The following is a 15,598-nucleotide window of genomic DNA, read 5'->3' as shown; positions in this document are numbered from 1 at the left end:
ACGCTGAGCAACTACAGGCTGTGTACCGGTAGTCAACGCCTTCTTGAATCGGTTGCCCGCATTATTTTGACCTCCAGCACCGAGCCCTCCCTGGCCGCCAAAATTGTGCTTCCCTCGAGATTGCCGACGATTTGTTACGTAGAAAAGAAAATTGAAAATGGAGAAAGGAAATGGCGCAGTTATCTGCCTCACATATCGGCGGACACCTGAACCGCGCCTCGAGGGAAGGGATAAGAGAGGGAGTGAAAGAAGGAAGGTGCCGCAGTGGAGGGCTCCGGAATAATTTCGACCACCTGGGAATCTTTATCGTACACTGACATCGCACAGCACACGGGCACCTTTTGGGTTTCGCCTCCATCGAAACGCGACCGCCGCAGCCGGGTTCGAACCCGGGTACTCCGGGTCAGTAGCGGAGCGCCCCATAGCCACTGAGCCACCGCGACGGGTGACGCTGGGTTGTGTTCCCAGGATTTCTTTACGTATTTTTTAGCTCGGACTGACACCTCGCACTCGGTCCGTGACCCGTGTATCTATTCTTTACCCGTCTGTATTTCTTTTCCGCGCGGCGTCGACGTCGCATTTCGTTCGAATACATGAAAACTATAAAACTATCGACGCTCTTCGTCGACGACAGTCAGTTGCCACTCGTCCGTTTTTCTGTTGTTGACCGCCGTTTATCTTCGTGGATGGCTTTTATCTGTCCCGCTGTGTAGTGTGTTCGGAAAAGTAACCTTCCTCCCGTGTCGCTCGCTGCTCGTTGGAATTGGTGCCCGGCGCTTGCAGACGGGAGACGCCCTGCACCGTCCCGCCCTCTCTGATCGCGGTAATAATTGCATGCGCTTGTGTGCTCCTAGAGAACTTTCTATTTATCCTCCCTCGGGTCAGCTTGTAGTCGTAATTTTATTTATCCCGTACGGCTGTGACAGTAAGCATACCACAGTGTGAACAGCGTATGTTAACGACTGCAAATAACCCAAAAGAAAGAGGACAGAAGCTTCTTTTATGTCACCCTAGCTTGGACGTATCCCGGTGAAAGCTTTGTATACTAGTCTAGAAACAACTTCACTGGACAGTATTACGAAATGATTGGCTCAGTGGTTAAGGCGCTTGTCTACTGAGCCGGAGCACCCGGGTTCGAACCCGACTGCGGCTGTCGCGTGTCGATAATAATAATAATAATAATAATAATAATAATAATAATAATAATAATAATAATAATAATAGTGTCGATGGAGGCGAAACGCAAAAAGCGCCCGCGTGCTGTGCGATGTCAGTTAAAGATCCCCATGTCAGAATCATTCCGGAGCCCTCCACTATGGCACCCTTTCTTCTTTCACTCCTTCGTTTATCCCTTCCCTTACGGCGCGGTTCGGGTGTCCACCGACATATGCGAGACAGTTACTGCGTCATTTACTTTCCTCAAAAACCAGTTTTCACTTTCAAATGTATTTGGAGTATTATCCGGCGTAGATGCTGCCGTCAGCTCGGCTTTAAATGGCGCTCGCGTGTTCTTTCTTGTGGTCCCAATGTCGCCCACACCCGTAGTGCGGCGACCGCTCGCAGCGGCAAAAGCACGCTCCGTTTTGATGCGCTCAGTCGTTGCTTTTATCTTTGTGCCCCCCTCATTCATGCATTGTTGGCGTCGTCGTTTTGTTTTCGACATCATTCACTGCCCGCCGCTGCCTGCGGCGCTCTCACCAGGCGCCGCCACCGCTGCTCCATGGGTGTCGGGCGCCAGGGGGCGCCACTTGGGGTAGTTGGGAGGGCGGAGGGGGGGTGACGCGCTTGGGTGTGCGCGCTCTCTTTTGTTCTTTTTTTCTCAATTACCGCCCGGCGACACTACCACTACGCATAGAGGCACGCTAAGCGGCGCGAGAGCGGACTCTTGGAGGGAGGGAAAGGGAAGATCGGCCGCAGGCGCTAGCTCCCTAGCCGCGGCTATTTTTGTCCCTCGTCGTCGCCGCTGCGCCGCCGCGCGTACGTGGTGGAGGGAAGGGGGCTCCGGTTTTGTTGTTGGCCTCTGCTTGCTTGGATTTCGATTTGTCGCTCATGCCGGTGTCGCCGCCGCCCCTACCGCCATATTGTTGTTGTTTTCCACTTCTATTGAAAGTCGGGGGGGGGGGGGGAGAGAGTGGTCCCGGCGTTGGTCGCCTGAGCGTCAATGGGGAGGAGGAATGGAGAGGCTGTGAAGTCCCTCACTGTTCTCCCTGCGGTCACTCCTCTCCCCAGTTATGCTGGGAAGGGTCGGATAACGGCGTCGACTTTGATATTTATTCAGCCTTGACCTAGGTTGCCTTCAGGTCGTCTTGTTCCCCGTGATTCAGTGTTCATTTACTCCACAGTATTGGCCTAGTTGTCTGAGCATCTGCCTCCGTGTACCCACTGGTAATATAATCGGTACAGGCTATCCCCTGGTCTGGTGTTCTTCTCGAGGGAAATACTTGGGAAATGGGTCTGTGGCCCCACTTTGTGTTGCCAAAAGGATACTTCCCATGTCATCTTGGCAAAAAGCTGTCTTTTAGCCATAAAAACTGATCATCATCATCAGTGTTGATTTAATTTGAGGATAACTCCCTTGCAAGGGTTGCTTCCTGCATCCCTGTCGTGTTTTTCGAGAACAGCATCCTGTGGTAATGGGTAGAAACACCTTTGACATTTGCATTCTCTGTTTCACGTCAACACACTAAAAAAACAAACATTGAATTTCAAAATTATGACAAAAAGTGATTGAAATTGGTTGGAAGTGTTGTGTTTGCAGCTTGGCTTAGTGTTTTCGAACTCTCATTTCTGTGGTTATTTGCAAAGCTTAATTAAAGTGAAGGGTTAGTTTTCAGTCCTGTGAACTAATATGAAACTGCAGATATTTGATTACCTTGGTTTGGTTTGGATTTGGTTAGATTTTATTAGTACAGTTGTTCAGTTTGTATTTTGGTTTGGTTCGATTTAAAGACGGCTGAATATGTATTCTTCCTATAAACTCCTGAGCACACTGGTTGGTTGCTTAAAGCAATAGACGTGTGGAAATGGGCACACTTAACAGATTATTTGTGTGACAAGTTTTCATGGTTGTACGCAATTCGATGAGAAGTGATTTCATGTTCCGTATCCTTACTAGGCTTGAGAGTTACATTTAGGCAGCACTAATCAGTGCTTAGCTTCAATAGTAGGCTCATAAGTATAGCATTCCACAGCTAAAATTTTGTCGTGATGACTCTGACAAAGCACTTCATGATATCGTTTAGATAACTTGTATTCTTTCAATCTTATCTGTGGTGCTTATTTAGCGTTGTGATTCTTTCCTTACCTCTGTGTTAGTAATATGTACAGAAATTGTTTAGCTTTAGCTACTCTTTGTTCTTGCAGTGATTATCATTGTATGTATTTTCGTGCCCACCCTACTTGGATCAGACTAAAGTTCTGCAGTACCTGATAAATGAATAAAACAAATTAAAATTCCGCATGTGCTGTTTCAGTTGCAGACAGGTGCACAACATACTCCGTGCTCAAATTGTGTGTGCGTGCAAAGGTTATTTGAAGGTGCTGAAGGCTATTTAGTTTGGCATTAACAAATAATACTTGGGGCATAGCCTGTCTGCATGCTACTCAATAGATTTGTTCTTTTTTTCTTGTACCAACGCTGTTTTCATCAGCAGTGATGATACCTCGCAGCTCATGTCTGTAGGCTAATTGCAAAATGTGTTTAAAATTGAGCTGTACAGTGTTCCGCATGACATATGGAAGTCCCTGGTTCTGCATTAGCTGTTGCTTTTCTGACGCAGTTTGAAACCTGTCTTCTCTTGATCTTTCAAATGGTATGCACACGTTTCTGGTTCGCTCTGTTGACATTGAGCTGTGGCAAAGTGTTTGGGCCTGGCTCACCTGCCTTTCCTGTTCTCAGGAGCGGCTGAACAAGAGTGAGCGCCAGCGATTCCGAGAGGAGGCTGAGATGCTCAAGGGCCTCCAGCATCCCAACATTGTAAGGTTTTTTGACTACTGGGAGGTGAACACGGCCAAGCGCAAGTTCCTGGTGCTCATCACCGAGCTCATGACGTCTGGCACCCTCAAGACATACCTACGGCGCTTCAAGAAGATCAACATGAAGGTGCTCAAGTCGTGGTGCCGCCAAATTCTCAAGGGGCTGCACTTCCTGCACTCGCGGCCGCCACCCATCATTCACCGCGACCTCAAGTGCGACAACATCTTCATCACAGGCACCACAGGCTCCGTCAAGATCGGCGACCTCGGGCTGGCCACTCTCAAGAACCGCTCATTTGCTAAGAGCGTTATTGGTGAGCAGCTGCTGTCCATTTTCTCTTCCCATGCTGTTGCTGTGAGGTTGTCGGGGAAATATTGAATACAGTCGTCATCATCAGCCTGACTACGCCCACTGCTGGGCAAAGGCCTCTCCCATGTCTATTCAGTTAACCCTGTCCTTTCTTTGCCAGCTGCACCCATTGTATGCTCGCAAACTTCATAATCTCATCGACCCACCTAACTTTCTGCCACCCCCTGCTACACTTGCCTTCTCTTGGAATCCACTCCGTTACCCTTAAGGACCAGCGGTTATCTTGCCTTCACATTACATGCCCTGCGCAAGCCCATTTCTTTGCGTTTGTTCTCTCACCCACTCTGCTCACTTCCGGTCTCAACGTTGCACCTATCACGATAACTCAGACTGGGATAATTCACACTTTCAGTCCATTCAAACAAACTTAAACATACGGTTGAGGTATATTTGAGATGTATTCTAAAGCTGTTTAATTTGTACTGCAGTTTCGCTTAAATTCGCATAATTCAAGCTTCTAGTCTTGCTTTGACATTCCAGGTGTACAAAAAGTGCAGCGGCTGAGGTCGGATGAGGTGCCACGTTGGCTGAAAATTTGGCCCCTCCAACCTATCTGGACGCAGGGGTCATGTCGAGGTCTCATGGCATTCCAAGCGATTGGTGGCGCCCCGTCGCCACATAGTTTCGTTTTCTGACCTTTGCCCTCAGTCTGCAGCGATAATAGGCATCGGCCTCACTAAGCGAGCCAAATCCAGCTGCGCTCAGCTTCTGTGAAGTTGACTGGCGTGTCGCTGCTCCTTTTTTGTTCTTAGAAGGCTTCTCGCTGTTTCGGTACACATGCATTCCTCTCACTTCCGTCCACTTGGTTCTATGCACCAAAAATGCACGCTCGTCATCTGTATGGTGAAGCCTCTTTACGTGGACACCACTTCTTGTGAGGAGGCTCCTGAGGTCGCAGTTAACTTGTTTTAATGATACGGAAAGCAGTGCATTATTGATAGCTACCGCGTATCACCTGTGAAGGAGGCCAGAGAAGGCCTTAGTATTTTGGAGCAGTTCTGCTTTGATATTCCCGACAGTAGGCATGCAGTACAGCATGACAAAATTGCAAAAAATTGTCATTTCCATGCAGCTTTCCTTCAAAAGCAAACGGTCATTGACTATATTTAATGACTTAAAATTTTATACTGGGTGAACCGGTTCTTTAGTTGTTTTTTTTTTCTATCTATTTGTTGGTTCAGTCTTCGGATAATTCAGTCATTTTCACAGTCGCTTGAGGTCGAAATTAACTTGTTTTAATTATACTCAAAAGCAGTGCATTATTGATAACTTATTCTTACTACACAACACAATATACTCATACGTGTATATATCTATGCTTAATCATAAACTCATACTCTTATGTTTGGTATAAATTTGTGCAGTCTGGTAAAGTATTTTCTTTCATTTCTTATGAGAAATTAAAAGGCCAAATTCTTCAAGGAGAGACTGTCACTAGTGGCACAGTGATGAGTTCTGTCCTTGCTGAGCTAGCTGTGCTTGCTTAGCTAGTCTGCTGTCATCTCTTAACTCAAATTTGTTTTGAATGAAGGGGAACATTCTTAATACACTTGATGTTGATATGACCGAGGCATCAGTTTAAATATACCGGCTGGTCGAATTGAGCAAGTTTGAGCACTAGTTCAAAAACTTGAGAGGTGTTTGGCGTGAATGGTTTAGAGTGAATGGTTATGTTGCGAATTGCACGCAAAACGGCCTGTGCTTCACTTCAGCGGCAGAAATGGAGCGCTGAATTCTAAGAGCTCAAAGTTGGTGCAGGCCAGTAACTAATGCCGTGCGTAATGTGGAAAATTGAAGATGCTCGTCTCACCACTCGCAAGAGGCAGTGTTGCTGCTCCTCTGTGTCATTCAGTCAGCAGTGGCTGAGCCTAGGAGTTGTAGCACTTGAGAATTTCAGTTTTCTTTCTTTCTGCATTTAGATATAACATTTCATCTCTTGTTTCAGTGTACTAGCTTTGTGCATCATAGTGAAATGCCAGTGGCAGCATTTGCTAGGCTGCAGATCAGGGAGAAATTGGCTGTCTAAGCAGGCTTAGGATATTGAAGCAGTGTGCTTACAATTTACTAATGGACAAGAGGTCCTTCCTTTGGTTATTTCGGTTCTGACATGTAGCGAAATGTGGTTTTGTGCTCTACCCTTTTTAAGCTTCACGGTCGTCATAAACTGCCATTGCCGAACACCTGTGTCTGATGGAATCGTGAATTTGTGTGTACTGCCGGTATCTTGCCGGTACTCCTCTATGGTGCAGAAACGTGGAGGCTAACAAAAAGGGTTCAGTTTAAGTTAAGGACAACGCAGCGAGCCATGGAAAGAAAAATGATAGGTGTAACTTTAAGAGACCAGAAGCGGGCAGAGTGGGTGAGGGAACAAACACAGGTTAATGATATCCTAGTCGAAATCAAGAGAAAGAAATGGGCTTGGGCAGGGCATGTGGTGCGAAGGCAAGACAACCGCTGGTCCTTAAGGGTAACGGAGTGGATTCCAAGAGAAGGCAAGCGTAGCAGCGGGTGGCAGAAGGTTAAGTGGGCGGATGAGATTAAGAAGTTTGCAGGCATAGGGTGGGTGCAGCTGCCAAAGGACCGGGTTAATTGGAGAGACATGGGAGAGGCCTTTGCCCTTCAGTGGGTGTAGTCAGGCTGATGATGATGATGCTGATGATGCCTTGTTAAAGGAGCCACCATCGAAACTGTCGGATGCAGTGTGAAGGGAGACCACTTTAGTTCGAACTTTAGACTTAAACTACAAAAATGCTGGAATCTAGCTGATTGGTCCCTTCATCTTGTGCTGTCGCTTTTATTGGAGAGTAAGTGACCATCACACCGGGGAAGAAACTTATTGGTTCTGCTCAGCCAAATAGGCTGCAAGAACCCTGCAACTGCATTAATTCATGCGCACTGTGGGTAGCAGCTAGGGAGCTGTGACTGTTGGGGCTAAGGCAAAACAAACTTGGGTCGCTACAGGAAACATGGGTGTTTTCCCTTTTCATAACGGTCTGGTTGGCCACGCTGATGATGAAAGTCTGGTTGGCCACCCTCGCTTCGCGGGCTTTAATCTTGTCCGGCTGTTGTTTTTTGCCCAGGCACACCGGAGTTTATGGCCCCCGAGATGTACGAGGAGCACTACGATGAATCTGTGGATGTGTACGCCTTCGGCATGTGCATGCTGGAGATGGCCACATCTGAATACCCTTACTCAGAGTGCAGCGGGCCTGCCCAGATTTACAAGAAGGTCACCACGGTATGTGCCCATTCCATGTACATGTGTGTGGCTAGTGGAGAGGCTAGTGAGACAGTGTTGTTAGCATCGTCCCCTCATTTATTTACTTTCTGCTTCATTCAGTTTTGTGTCGAATGGATTTAAAAGGACAATAAAAGGTACTGTAAGTGTCTATATTTGCAGTGTTGACTGTTGTTTTGAGAAACAGAATTTGCTGTTGGCTGGTGACACATGAAAATTAAATGGCAGTTGTAATTTATCACCCGTTGCATTTTTCCCAATGGTGTTGTTCTTCGAGCTGCTGTGTAACTCATTGGGGTTTCTGAACGACAAAACTTGGTAGGCAGCAAATTTTGGCGGACTTCAGCTACGCGTAAGTGGGTAATTTAAATACGAAAATGCTGTCTGAAAAAATTAATCCGAGGCAAATGTTATTTCTAAAATGGGGTAAGCACTGACAGCTACACTGCCATAGTTGGATACAACTCAAGAACAAAGTGGCAGATGCCTTTGAAAGGAGGCCCTCCAGCCAATGGCGTCGACTGAGTTTCATGGCATCGCGGTCAATCCAATTTAAGACATGGTTGAACCTTTTTCATCTGCCTCTCACTCCAATGTTATGCTAGGAGGTCCAAGGCGATTAATTACGACATCTTGAGAATCGGTGGACGCCATTGGCTGAAGGGGCTTCTTTTGAGGGGCATTTGCCGTTTCACTCTTGAGTGGTATCCGACGATAGCCTTCCCCCTAGATTCTTTTTATTCCTCTGTGCCCTGGTGGTATCGGACTGCACTGTCACAGTCACTGCCTTAGCTTGCTTTTTTTTATTGGTGGTCTATGAAGAGCATCTGTATATTTCGCATTTGTCCTGGCTTGTGTGTCCCTGAAACCAGTGGCAGAAAACTTTGCAGATTTGGCTGCCTGAGCTCATTGTCTAGCACTGTTTTTAGTAGCAAAAACACTACAGCAAAAAAACGACAGATTTCTTCACTACTTATAGTTTTAAGCATTGGGGCTAGCCTTACAGAGTTCAGTATAATACCAGGTGTTCAGTGTCTATGAAAACTGTTTTTAGCTCATGCATACTTACTTTGCACATGGCCTACTTACTTTGCACATGGCCTACTTTTGTATGGAGTAAGTATTCCTTATGCCAAAATCTTGTGAAATATGGGTTGAAAGGAAAAATATTTTAAATATTCCACAAAGACTTCTGTAAGTGAGCATTTTGTGATTTCAAAGGGCTCTCAGAAGTAGTTTGCTTGTAAAAGCGGGAAAGTTCAGCTTCTGTGGCATGTTTTGTTCATTTCGCTGTTCTATCACTGGGCACTTTGCCATATTGGTTGCTGGTATCATTTAGTGCAGGTTTTTTTTCTCGGCGAGGTGTGCCCGAGAAGTGTTTGCCCCATGGATTCCATCAGTGGCTACTTGTTATTGGATCTGTTTTGGTGCTGTGTTGAGTCGCCCATTCCCGTGCGGCCTTCCAAAGGAGATGTCTTATCTCTTTACCCAGGGCGTGCGGCCCCAGTGCTTCGACAAGGTGGAGAGCACTGAGCTGCGAGACATCATTGGCCAGTGCATACGTCTCAAAAAGGAGGAAAGGTGAGTGCACTGTCCCTGTCCTTGTGCAGTGCGGTCAGCCCGGTTTGGCAGTGTTCCTGAAAGCTGCCGCTGGAGGCCGGGCTTGCCAGCACGTGGGGCGTTCCCCCACCCCCTTCAGCCTCCCTTTTTCTCCACGCATGAGTTGCTGCTGCTAAGCTAACAATGTCACGCCTCCTTTCAAAAGGCATGTCAGTTTAAAAGTGGCAGGACAAAGGGGGAAAATGATGGAAGCCCTTGTGAAAACTTTCCAAGAGGGAGTGCGTCAACGACGCAGCATAGTCTGAATGTCGCGCTTTGGCAGGGCATGAGTGGGACTAGGCTGCGAGAACAAGCGTGCCATCAAGGAGGTGAATAAGTGCGCGTTGAGTATGGTGTATTTCAATTGTGAACTCTTGTAGACCTCGTTTTCTGGAAGTGCTAATTAATTTGGAAGGCCTTAGGACACTATACTTTTTGGCTCTTTCAGGACGATGTCTGTAAAATCACACTAAGGTGAAGAACGTTGCAGCAGTTATCACTCATGAATTAGGTGCAAATTTGCATGCTGCGCTGGTCTCTTGCTCTGTGCAGGATCCTTTTTTTCTAGTTGTGCCAAGGGCATTAGTATTCAAATCAAAAAAGACAGATCAGGACTGATTTAAATGCAATGCTGTGTAATTCATGCAGGAATCGCAGCGGTTTTTTTTATGCCTTACAATAGTCTAGAGAGCAAAAAGGGTAGTGCTGTGACTCTCAGCAATAGGGTGAGAAGGACAAGTAGTACAAAGTGATAGTACCAAAGAATGTGGTGCATTCAAGCAAACTTAGAGCAGAACATAAATGCACGTTGGACTTGACCAGCAATGATAAAGACCAACCAGCAATGATAAAGACTGGGCACATGGAGTTTGAACTGCTAGTTCACCAACGTTTCTTGGAAGTGGTGGGTGTTGGGCTGTTTCGGTGAAACATAGCTGACTTGGTTGTAGCCATCATCGGAGCATACAGCGTGCAGCTGAAGGAGCATGGAGGGTCAACAGATCCAGCGCACTTTCAAGGTGCCCTTTTCGATCATCAGCAGCACCCATTCACTTCTCAAATTTTGTTCTGGGCCACATCAACCGTTCATAGTGGTAGCTATTAGAGCATCGTCTCAACGATTAGTGGTGGGGGTGCTATTTTAGCAGAAAAATGAGGAAAAAAAAACGAAGCACAGAGACACTTAAGCTCAGAAGTGCTCAGGCTTTTGAGCTTGTTCACATCTAGCATTGCCAAGTGTGGGAGCTATTGAGTGGAAGAGAAGTGTAATAAGTTTTGGTCAAAGTCTGATCTGCAATTTTGAGTTTGATTGCACTTAGCTTTATGAGGAGGCAGAGGTTGTGAAGAAATGAACGGCACATGAATTCAAAAGCACCTCTCACAACCATGTCTGGGCATAGCTGCCGCTGTCGTTCGCAGCTCGGTTCGGGCAAGTGTCAGCATTTTTCTTCCTGCGTGCTTGTGGTTTGCTAGGCTTCACTAAATTCACTGCTGCACTTTTGTCCCATCCAAGTATGGAATGTTGTGATTGTTGCCTTCTTTGTTCGTTGCACGGTTCTGGGCTGCCATATCATTTCCTTTTTTTTTTTTACAGGCACTCGATCATGAATAATGAAGCCTGGTTTGTGCTGAGAGTGCAATGCGTCTTTTGCGAAAACAAAAGAAAAAAATACTGGCCAGGTAGTAAAATGTACACCTTGTAGCTAGGCTTCACTGAAGCTGTCACAAGTTTGTTTCTGTGCTAGAGGTCAGAGAATGCTCAATCATTAAAAAAAAGATACCTTGTGTGGATGTGCACTTGTGATACGTGGCTGCCCTATTGTTCTATGACAGGGTCAGCATGCGCCAGGCAGGATAGTGTGTGAGCAAGGCAGCGGAGGTACAGGACGTGTGACCATGAGCCTAATCTTTACAGGATAACAGTTCGGGTCTGAAGTGAGATTACCTAGGCATGCCTATTCTTCGACGGGGCTCTTAAGTTTCAAAAGCAGAGAGAACGTGTTGCCTTAGGTCCGTGCTCTGCTAAACGCTCTAGTTTTGAACTGCGTGTTTCATGTATCTTCATACCCATTTACTTTTTTTTTAGTACACTTAGTTGATTACGTTGGTGAATAAAGTAGTGCAAGTCCTTGACCTCGTGTGTGTTTGTTTATTTAATGTACCTTTAAAGTCATTTCTTTGGTAATACAGTCGAACCTCGTTATAACGAACACTGATATAGCGAATTATCGGTTATAGCGAACTAATTACGAATTTTGGTTGGTCATGCTTCATTTCAGTGACATTTATTCTTTTATAACGAAACCGAAAACGCGAGATCCGCCGCGATATCGGCTGTAACGAAGAAATATTTGGTTTACACGAGGCTCAGAACTTGAAAGTAGCATAAAAAAAAAACAAAAACCAAAATGAAAATCGAAGGCCGATACACAGCTGAATTTTTTTTTTTATCGTTTGAAAAAGTTTTGCCGTCTGGCACAAAAATCGCGTTTGGATGGTCGCGCCACCTGTGAACAGAGCGCGAAAACTCTGAAAGCTCATGACATGACAGAGGGCCGAAAGGCGGCGCCACTTGTCCAGCGGTAAAGAAAGGCAAGCGCAGCAACATTGGCAACTTTGAGGCCGGCGTTCTGACATCAGCACAGCGGCCAGTCTTGTTGTTGCAGCGCTCGAAATGGCATCGAAGAGGAAAGCGATCTCGCTCCAGACAAAGCTGCAGATACTGAGAGCTGTGGACAGTGGCCGCAAGAAAAAGGATATTGCTTCGGAATTCGGCGTTCCTCCAAGTACGTTATCCACCATTTTGGCCACTAGAAAGAAGATTGAGGGCAACACCGAGGACGCCATAAAAGCCGACCGTAAACGAGTTAGGCCTTGCCATCACCCGGACGTGGAAGCGGCTTTGCTTTCTTGGTTTAAAGATGTGAGGGCGCGAAATTTGCCGGTGTCGGGAGCACTTCTTCAACGGAAGGCCCACAGCCTGGCCTGCGTACTGGGGCATGACGATTTCTGTGCAAGCAGCGGTTGGCTGCAACGTTTCAAAGATAGGCACGAGATCGCGTGCCACACTTTGTCTGGCGAAGGGTCCGCTGTCGACATGGAGACATGTCAAACGTGGCTGGAGAATTTTCGTCCTCTGCTCCAGGAGTACAACGAGTGCGACGTATACAACGTCGACGAAACCGGCGTGTTTTTCAAGTTGTTGCCAGAGCGGTCACTGGCGATGAAGAACGAGACCTGCCATGGGGGCAAGAAAAACAAAGACCGGGTGACTGTCGTCGTTGCCGTGAACATGGACGGCTCCGACAAAAGACGGCTCACCGTCATCGGCAAGTCGGCACATCCGAGGTGCCTGAAAGGCGTCCGGAATTTGCAGGTTCAATACACGTCGAACAAAAAAGCGTGGATGACGACCAAGCTTTTCGAGGACTGGCTGAGAGCGTTCGACCAGGACATGGGAGAGGCAGCACAGGAAGGTCCTGTTGCTTTTGGACAACTGTTCGGCGCATAAAGTTTCGATCGTGCTGAAGGCAGTTCGCTTGCAGTTTTTGCCACCGAACGCAACTTCTGCTTTGCAGCCTTTAGACAAAGGCATTATTCGTTCGCTTAAGTGCAATTATAGGAAGCGTTTGGTGACGCAACTGGTGTTTGACATCGATCGACATAGATCGACAACAATAAACATCAAGACGACACTCGAAATGTTGTACGGGCCGTGGAATGAGGTGAGGCAGTCGACAATAAGGAACTGTTTCGCGGATGCCGGTTTTGTTCTGCCTGCCGACGAAGAAGAAGTGCAGCCCGAAGACCAGGCAGAGCTGGACAGAACTTGGGATCGGCTGGCAGTCCCAGGCGTCGAATTCGACGATTTCGTTTCGGCCGATGAGAACTTGGCCGTGGCGCCCGAGCTGACGGATCAAGAAATTGTGGATCGCGTTTTGTTGCCCGAGGATGACAGCAGCAGCGACAGCGGTGAGAGTGAACGGGATGAACCAACGATGAGCAGTGCGGATGCCGCGGACATGGCCAGGAGGCTGAAAGGATATTTGGAAAAACTCCCGACGACGAAAACTGCTGACGTAGAAAAGGCCCTCTTGAGCATGGACAATGTAGAAAACTTCATTCTGCGCAGCGCTGTGAAAAGCCACCAGACGAAGATAACATCTTTCTTCAAATGAACGAATGCAAACCTGTTTGGCTGATCCCGGGCTGGCGTTGCATATGTCTCCTCGCCCAACGCCGCCTCTCCTCCTTCTCTTCTCGCCCAACGCCCCCTCTCCTCCTCCTCCTCTTCTCTCAAAGCTGCTTTGGCAGCTTTTTTTTTTCAACGGCCCCTCTCAGGGCCACCAGTCGCGCTTCGGCAGAGCACGCAGGCGCGATGGTTCCCGCTGTGTCTCACTCGAGTTCCTCTCTCTACACCAAGTCGCCTATGCGCAGACACATGGTGCAGTCGTTTCGCGCCACGCACTTTCACGTGCGCGGCGACGTAAGAACAGTCGTGTCAACCTTCCCATATTCCGGCCTATTTTGATTGAATGCCACAAGGAGACAGGTAAGGATTACCACGTTTGTAGTGGGTTCAAAGCCAAGTATATAATGCATTTTAGTGTCTAGAATATTTGCGCGAGCCAAATTACGAATTTGTCACAGCCGATATTTATGTCTACTGTTACAACGAATATCGGATATAACGAACTGATTTACGGTCCCGATGCTACTTCGTTATAACGAGGTTCGACTGTAATGCATGCAGGGTACACTTAAAAAGTGGACCCAATGAGAGCAATCACTGTTCTTGTGAAGTGTTCGCATTTGTGCGTGTTTTTTCTCACTTTTGCTTCTACTTCACCATGAACTTCCTCACTAGCCGAGCAAGAGGTGTTGTTAAGTGAAGACGTCATCTGTCTGTGTGCAGGCCGACGGTGAAGGAGCTCCTTCAGCTGGACTTCTTCCAGGAGGACATGGGCCTCAAGGTTGAGTTTGTGAACCGCGAGGAGAGCCTCTCTGGCGGGGCCGAGAAAGTGGAGCTGCGGCTGCGCGTGCTCGACCCCAAGAAGCGCAAGGACAAGCACCGTGAGAATGAGGCGATCCAGTTTGAGTTCCACGTGGAGAACGACAACCCCGACGAGATTGCCAAGGCCATGGCCCTAACAGGCATCATCATGGACGAGGACGCTCGCATCGTGGCCATGCTGATCCGCAACCAGATCGCGGCCCTGGTGCGAGACAGGCAGCACCTGCAGCTGCAGGCCTCGGCTGCGGTGAGTGTCCTCCATCTGCCTCTCACTCTCTCTCCCAAACGGCGGCGTTGTCCGAGCCGTCCTGGGAAGCGACCTTAGTAACACTGTATACACAAACTCAACGAAGTGGATTGAGCTTCTTTGTTGGGTGGAGGACCGGTTATTGTGCTTATGTAATCATTGGCATGGGGGTTGCGAATCTTTCTTGCCTCAAGGAACTCCAATGGCTTTCAAGAGGTGCTGCGGAACACCGCATGTCTTGGATTCTGTCCCTTCTCGCCTGATATGCATACAAAAAAACCGCGTGTAGATGCACAGCCCCTCATAAAATGTCCAAATACAGCTAATAATTACTTGCTGTAAAAGGGGAATGCCATGCTATAAGCAACTACAGTTTGCTGTTAGTCGCAAAATAAGGTGGGTAAAATGAAATAATGAAAGGGGGGGGGGGGGGGGGTTGCAGCATGCCTGGGCTCAAAAAGTCCCCGGAGAAACCAAAAACTAATCCAGAAAAAAAAAAAAAAACTGAAAGGAACACTTTGCAGATATGACCTGTGGTGTCTGGGAGGGTCATACTGTCTTCACTGCTTTCAAAAACACGAAAGAGAGCAGTTTTAACTGCTTGTGCTAATGGTTGAGCACTGGTAGCAGTCCTGAGAAGCACGGCGGCATGCAGATGCCAAAGGCTGTTTGAAAGATCAACTGTGAGCCTGTACCGACCGCCTAACTAGGTATAAGGTGTCGATGGTAGCTGGATATGAACAAAAAAAAAAGTCTCTCATTCTGTGTTGAGAGAATGGAACTTATTAGTTGCTCCCTGAATGCAGTGAACGTAAACATTGGAAGAAGGCAACTGAAGTATAAAGGCGGCATACATCTAGAACAGGCTGAATGCAAAGTTAAGTCTAAGTATGCTGAGATGGCATTTTAACTAATTTAGAAAGGACATCAAAATTCACAGGGACACCTAATTACGTCATCTGTTGGCGATGCGTTAGCATTAGAAGCTGTTGATGCCTTTACATCTAGTTTTGTGTCATTCTTTCATGGCTGTCTAACAAAGGTAAAAACAGCGCTAAATTTGACACAAACCACACAGAAAGACGGACAGGATGGGCGCTTACTCCAACTACGTTAATTGAAAGCCGCATGTTGCACATGTATAGCCCGAACAAG

The 15,598-nt window shown here is 47.3% G+C and overlaps 1 protein-coding gene across 21 annotated transcripts in view; it reads left to right on the top strand.

Annotated features, from left to right (window-relative positions):
- Wnk (Wnk kinase) overlaps window positions 1–15,598 on the top strand; it is a 138,266-nt gene that overhangs the window by 46,448 nt on the left and 76,220 nt on the right. For all 21 annotated transcript variants that reach the window (XM_077638975.1, XM_077638985.1, XM_077638995.1 and 18 more), the window contains exons 3-6: window positions 3,899–4,289; window positions 7,426–7,583; window positions 9,076–9,164; window positions 14,098–14,443. In XM_077638975.1, coding sequence (XP_077495101.1) covers window positions 3,899–4,289; window positions 7,426–7,583; window positions 9,076–9,164; window positions 14,098–14,443 — 984 coding nt within the window. The remainder of the gene's footprint in view (window positions 1–3,898; window positions 4,290–7,425; window positions 7,584–9,075; window positions 9,165–14,097; window positions 14,444–15,598) is intronic.

The sequence above is a fragment of the Amblyomma americanum genome, chromosome 10 (assembly GCF_052857255.1).
Source record: "Amblyomma americanum isolate KBUSLIRL-KWMA chromosome 10, ASM5285725v1, whole genome shotgun sequence".
Lineage (NCBI taxonomy): Eukaryota > Metazoa > Arthropoda > Arachnida > Ixodida > Ixodidae > Amblyomma > Amblyomma americanum.
Note: the sequence above shows the minus strand (reverse complement) of the source record. Positions and strands in the feature narration are given on the sequence as shown.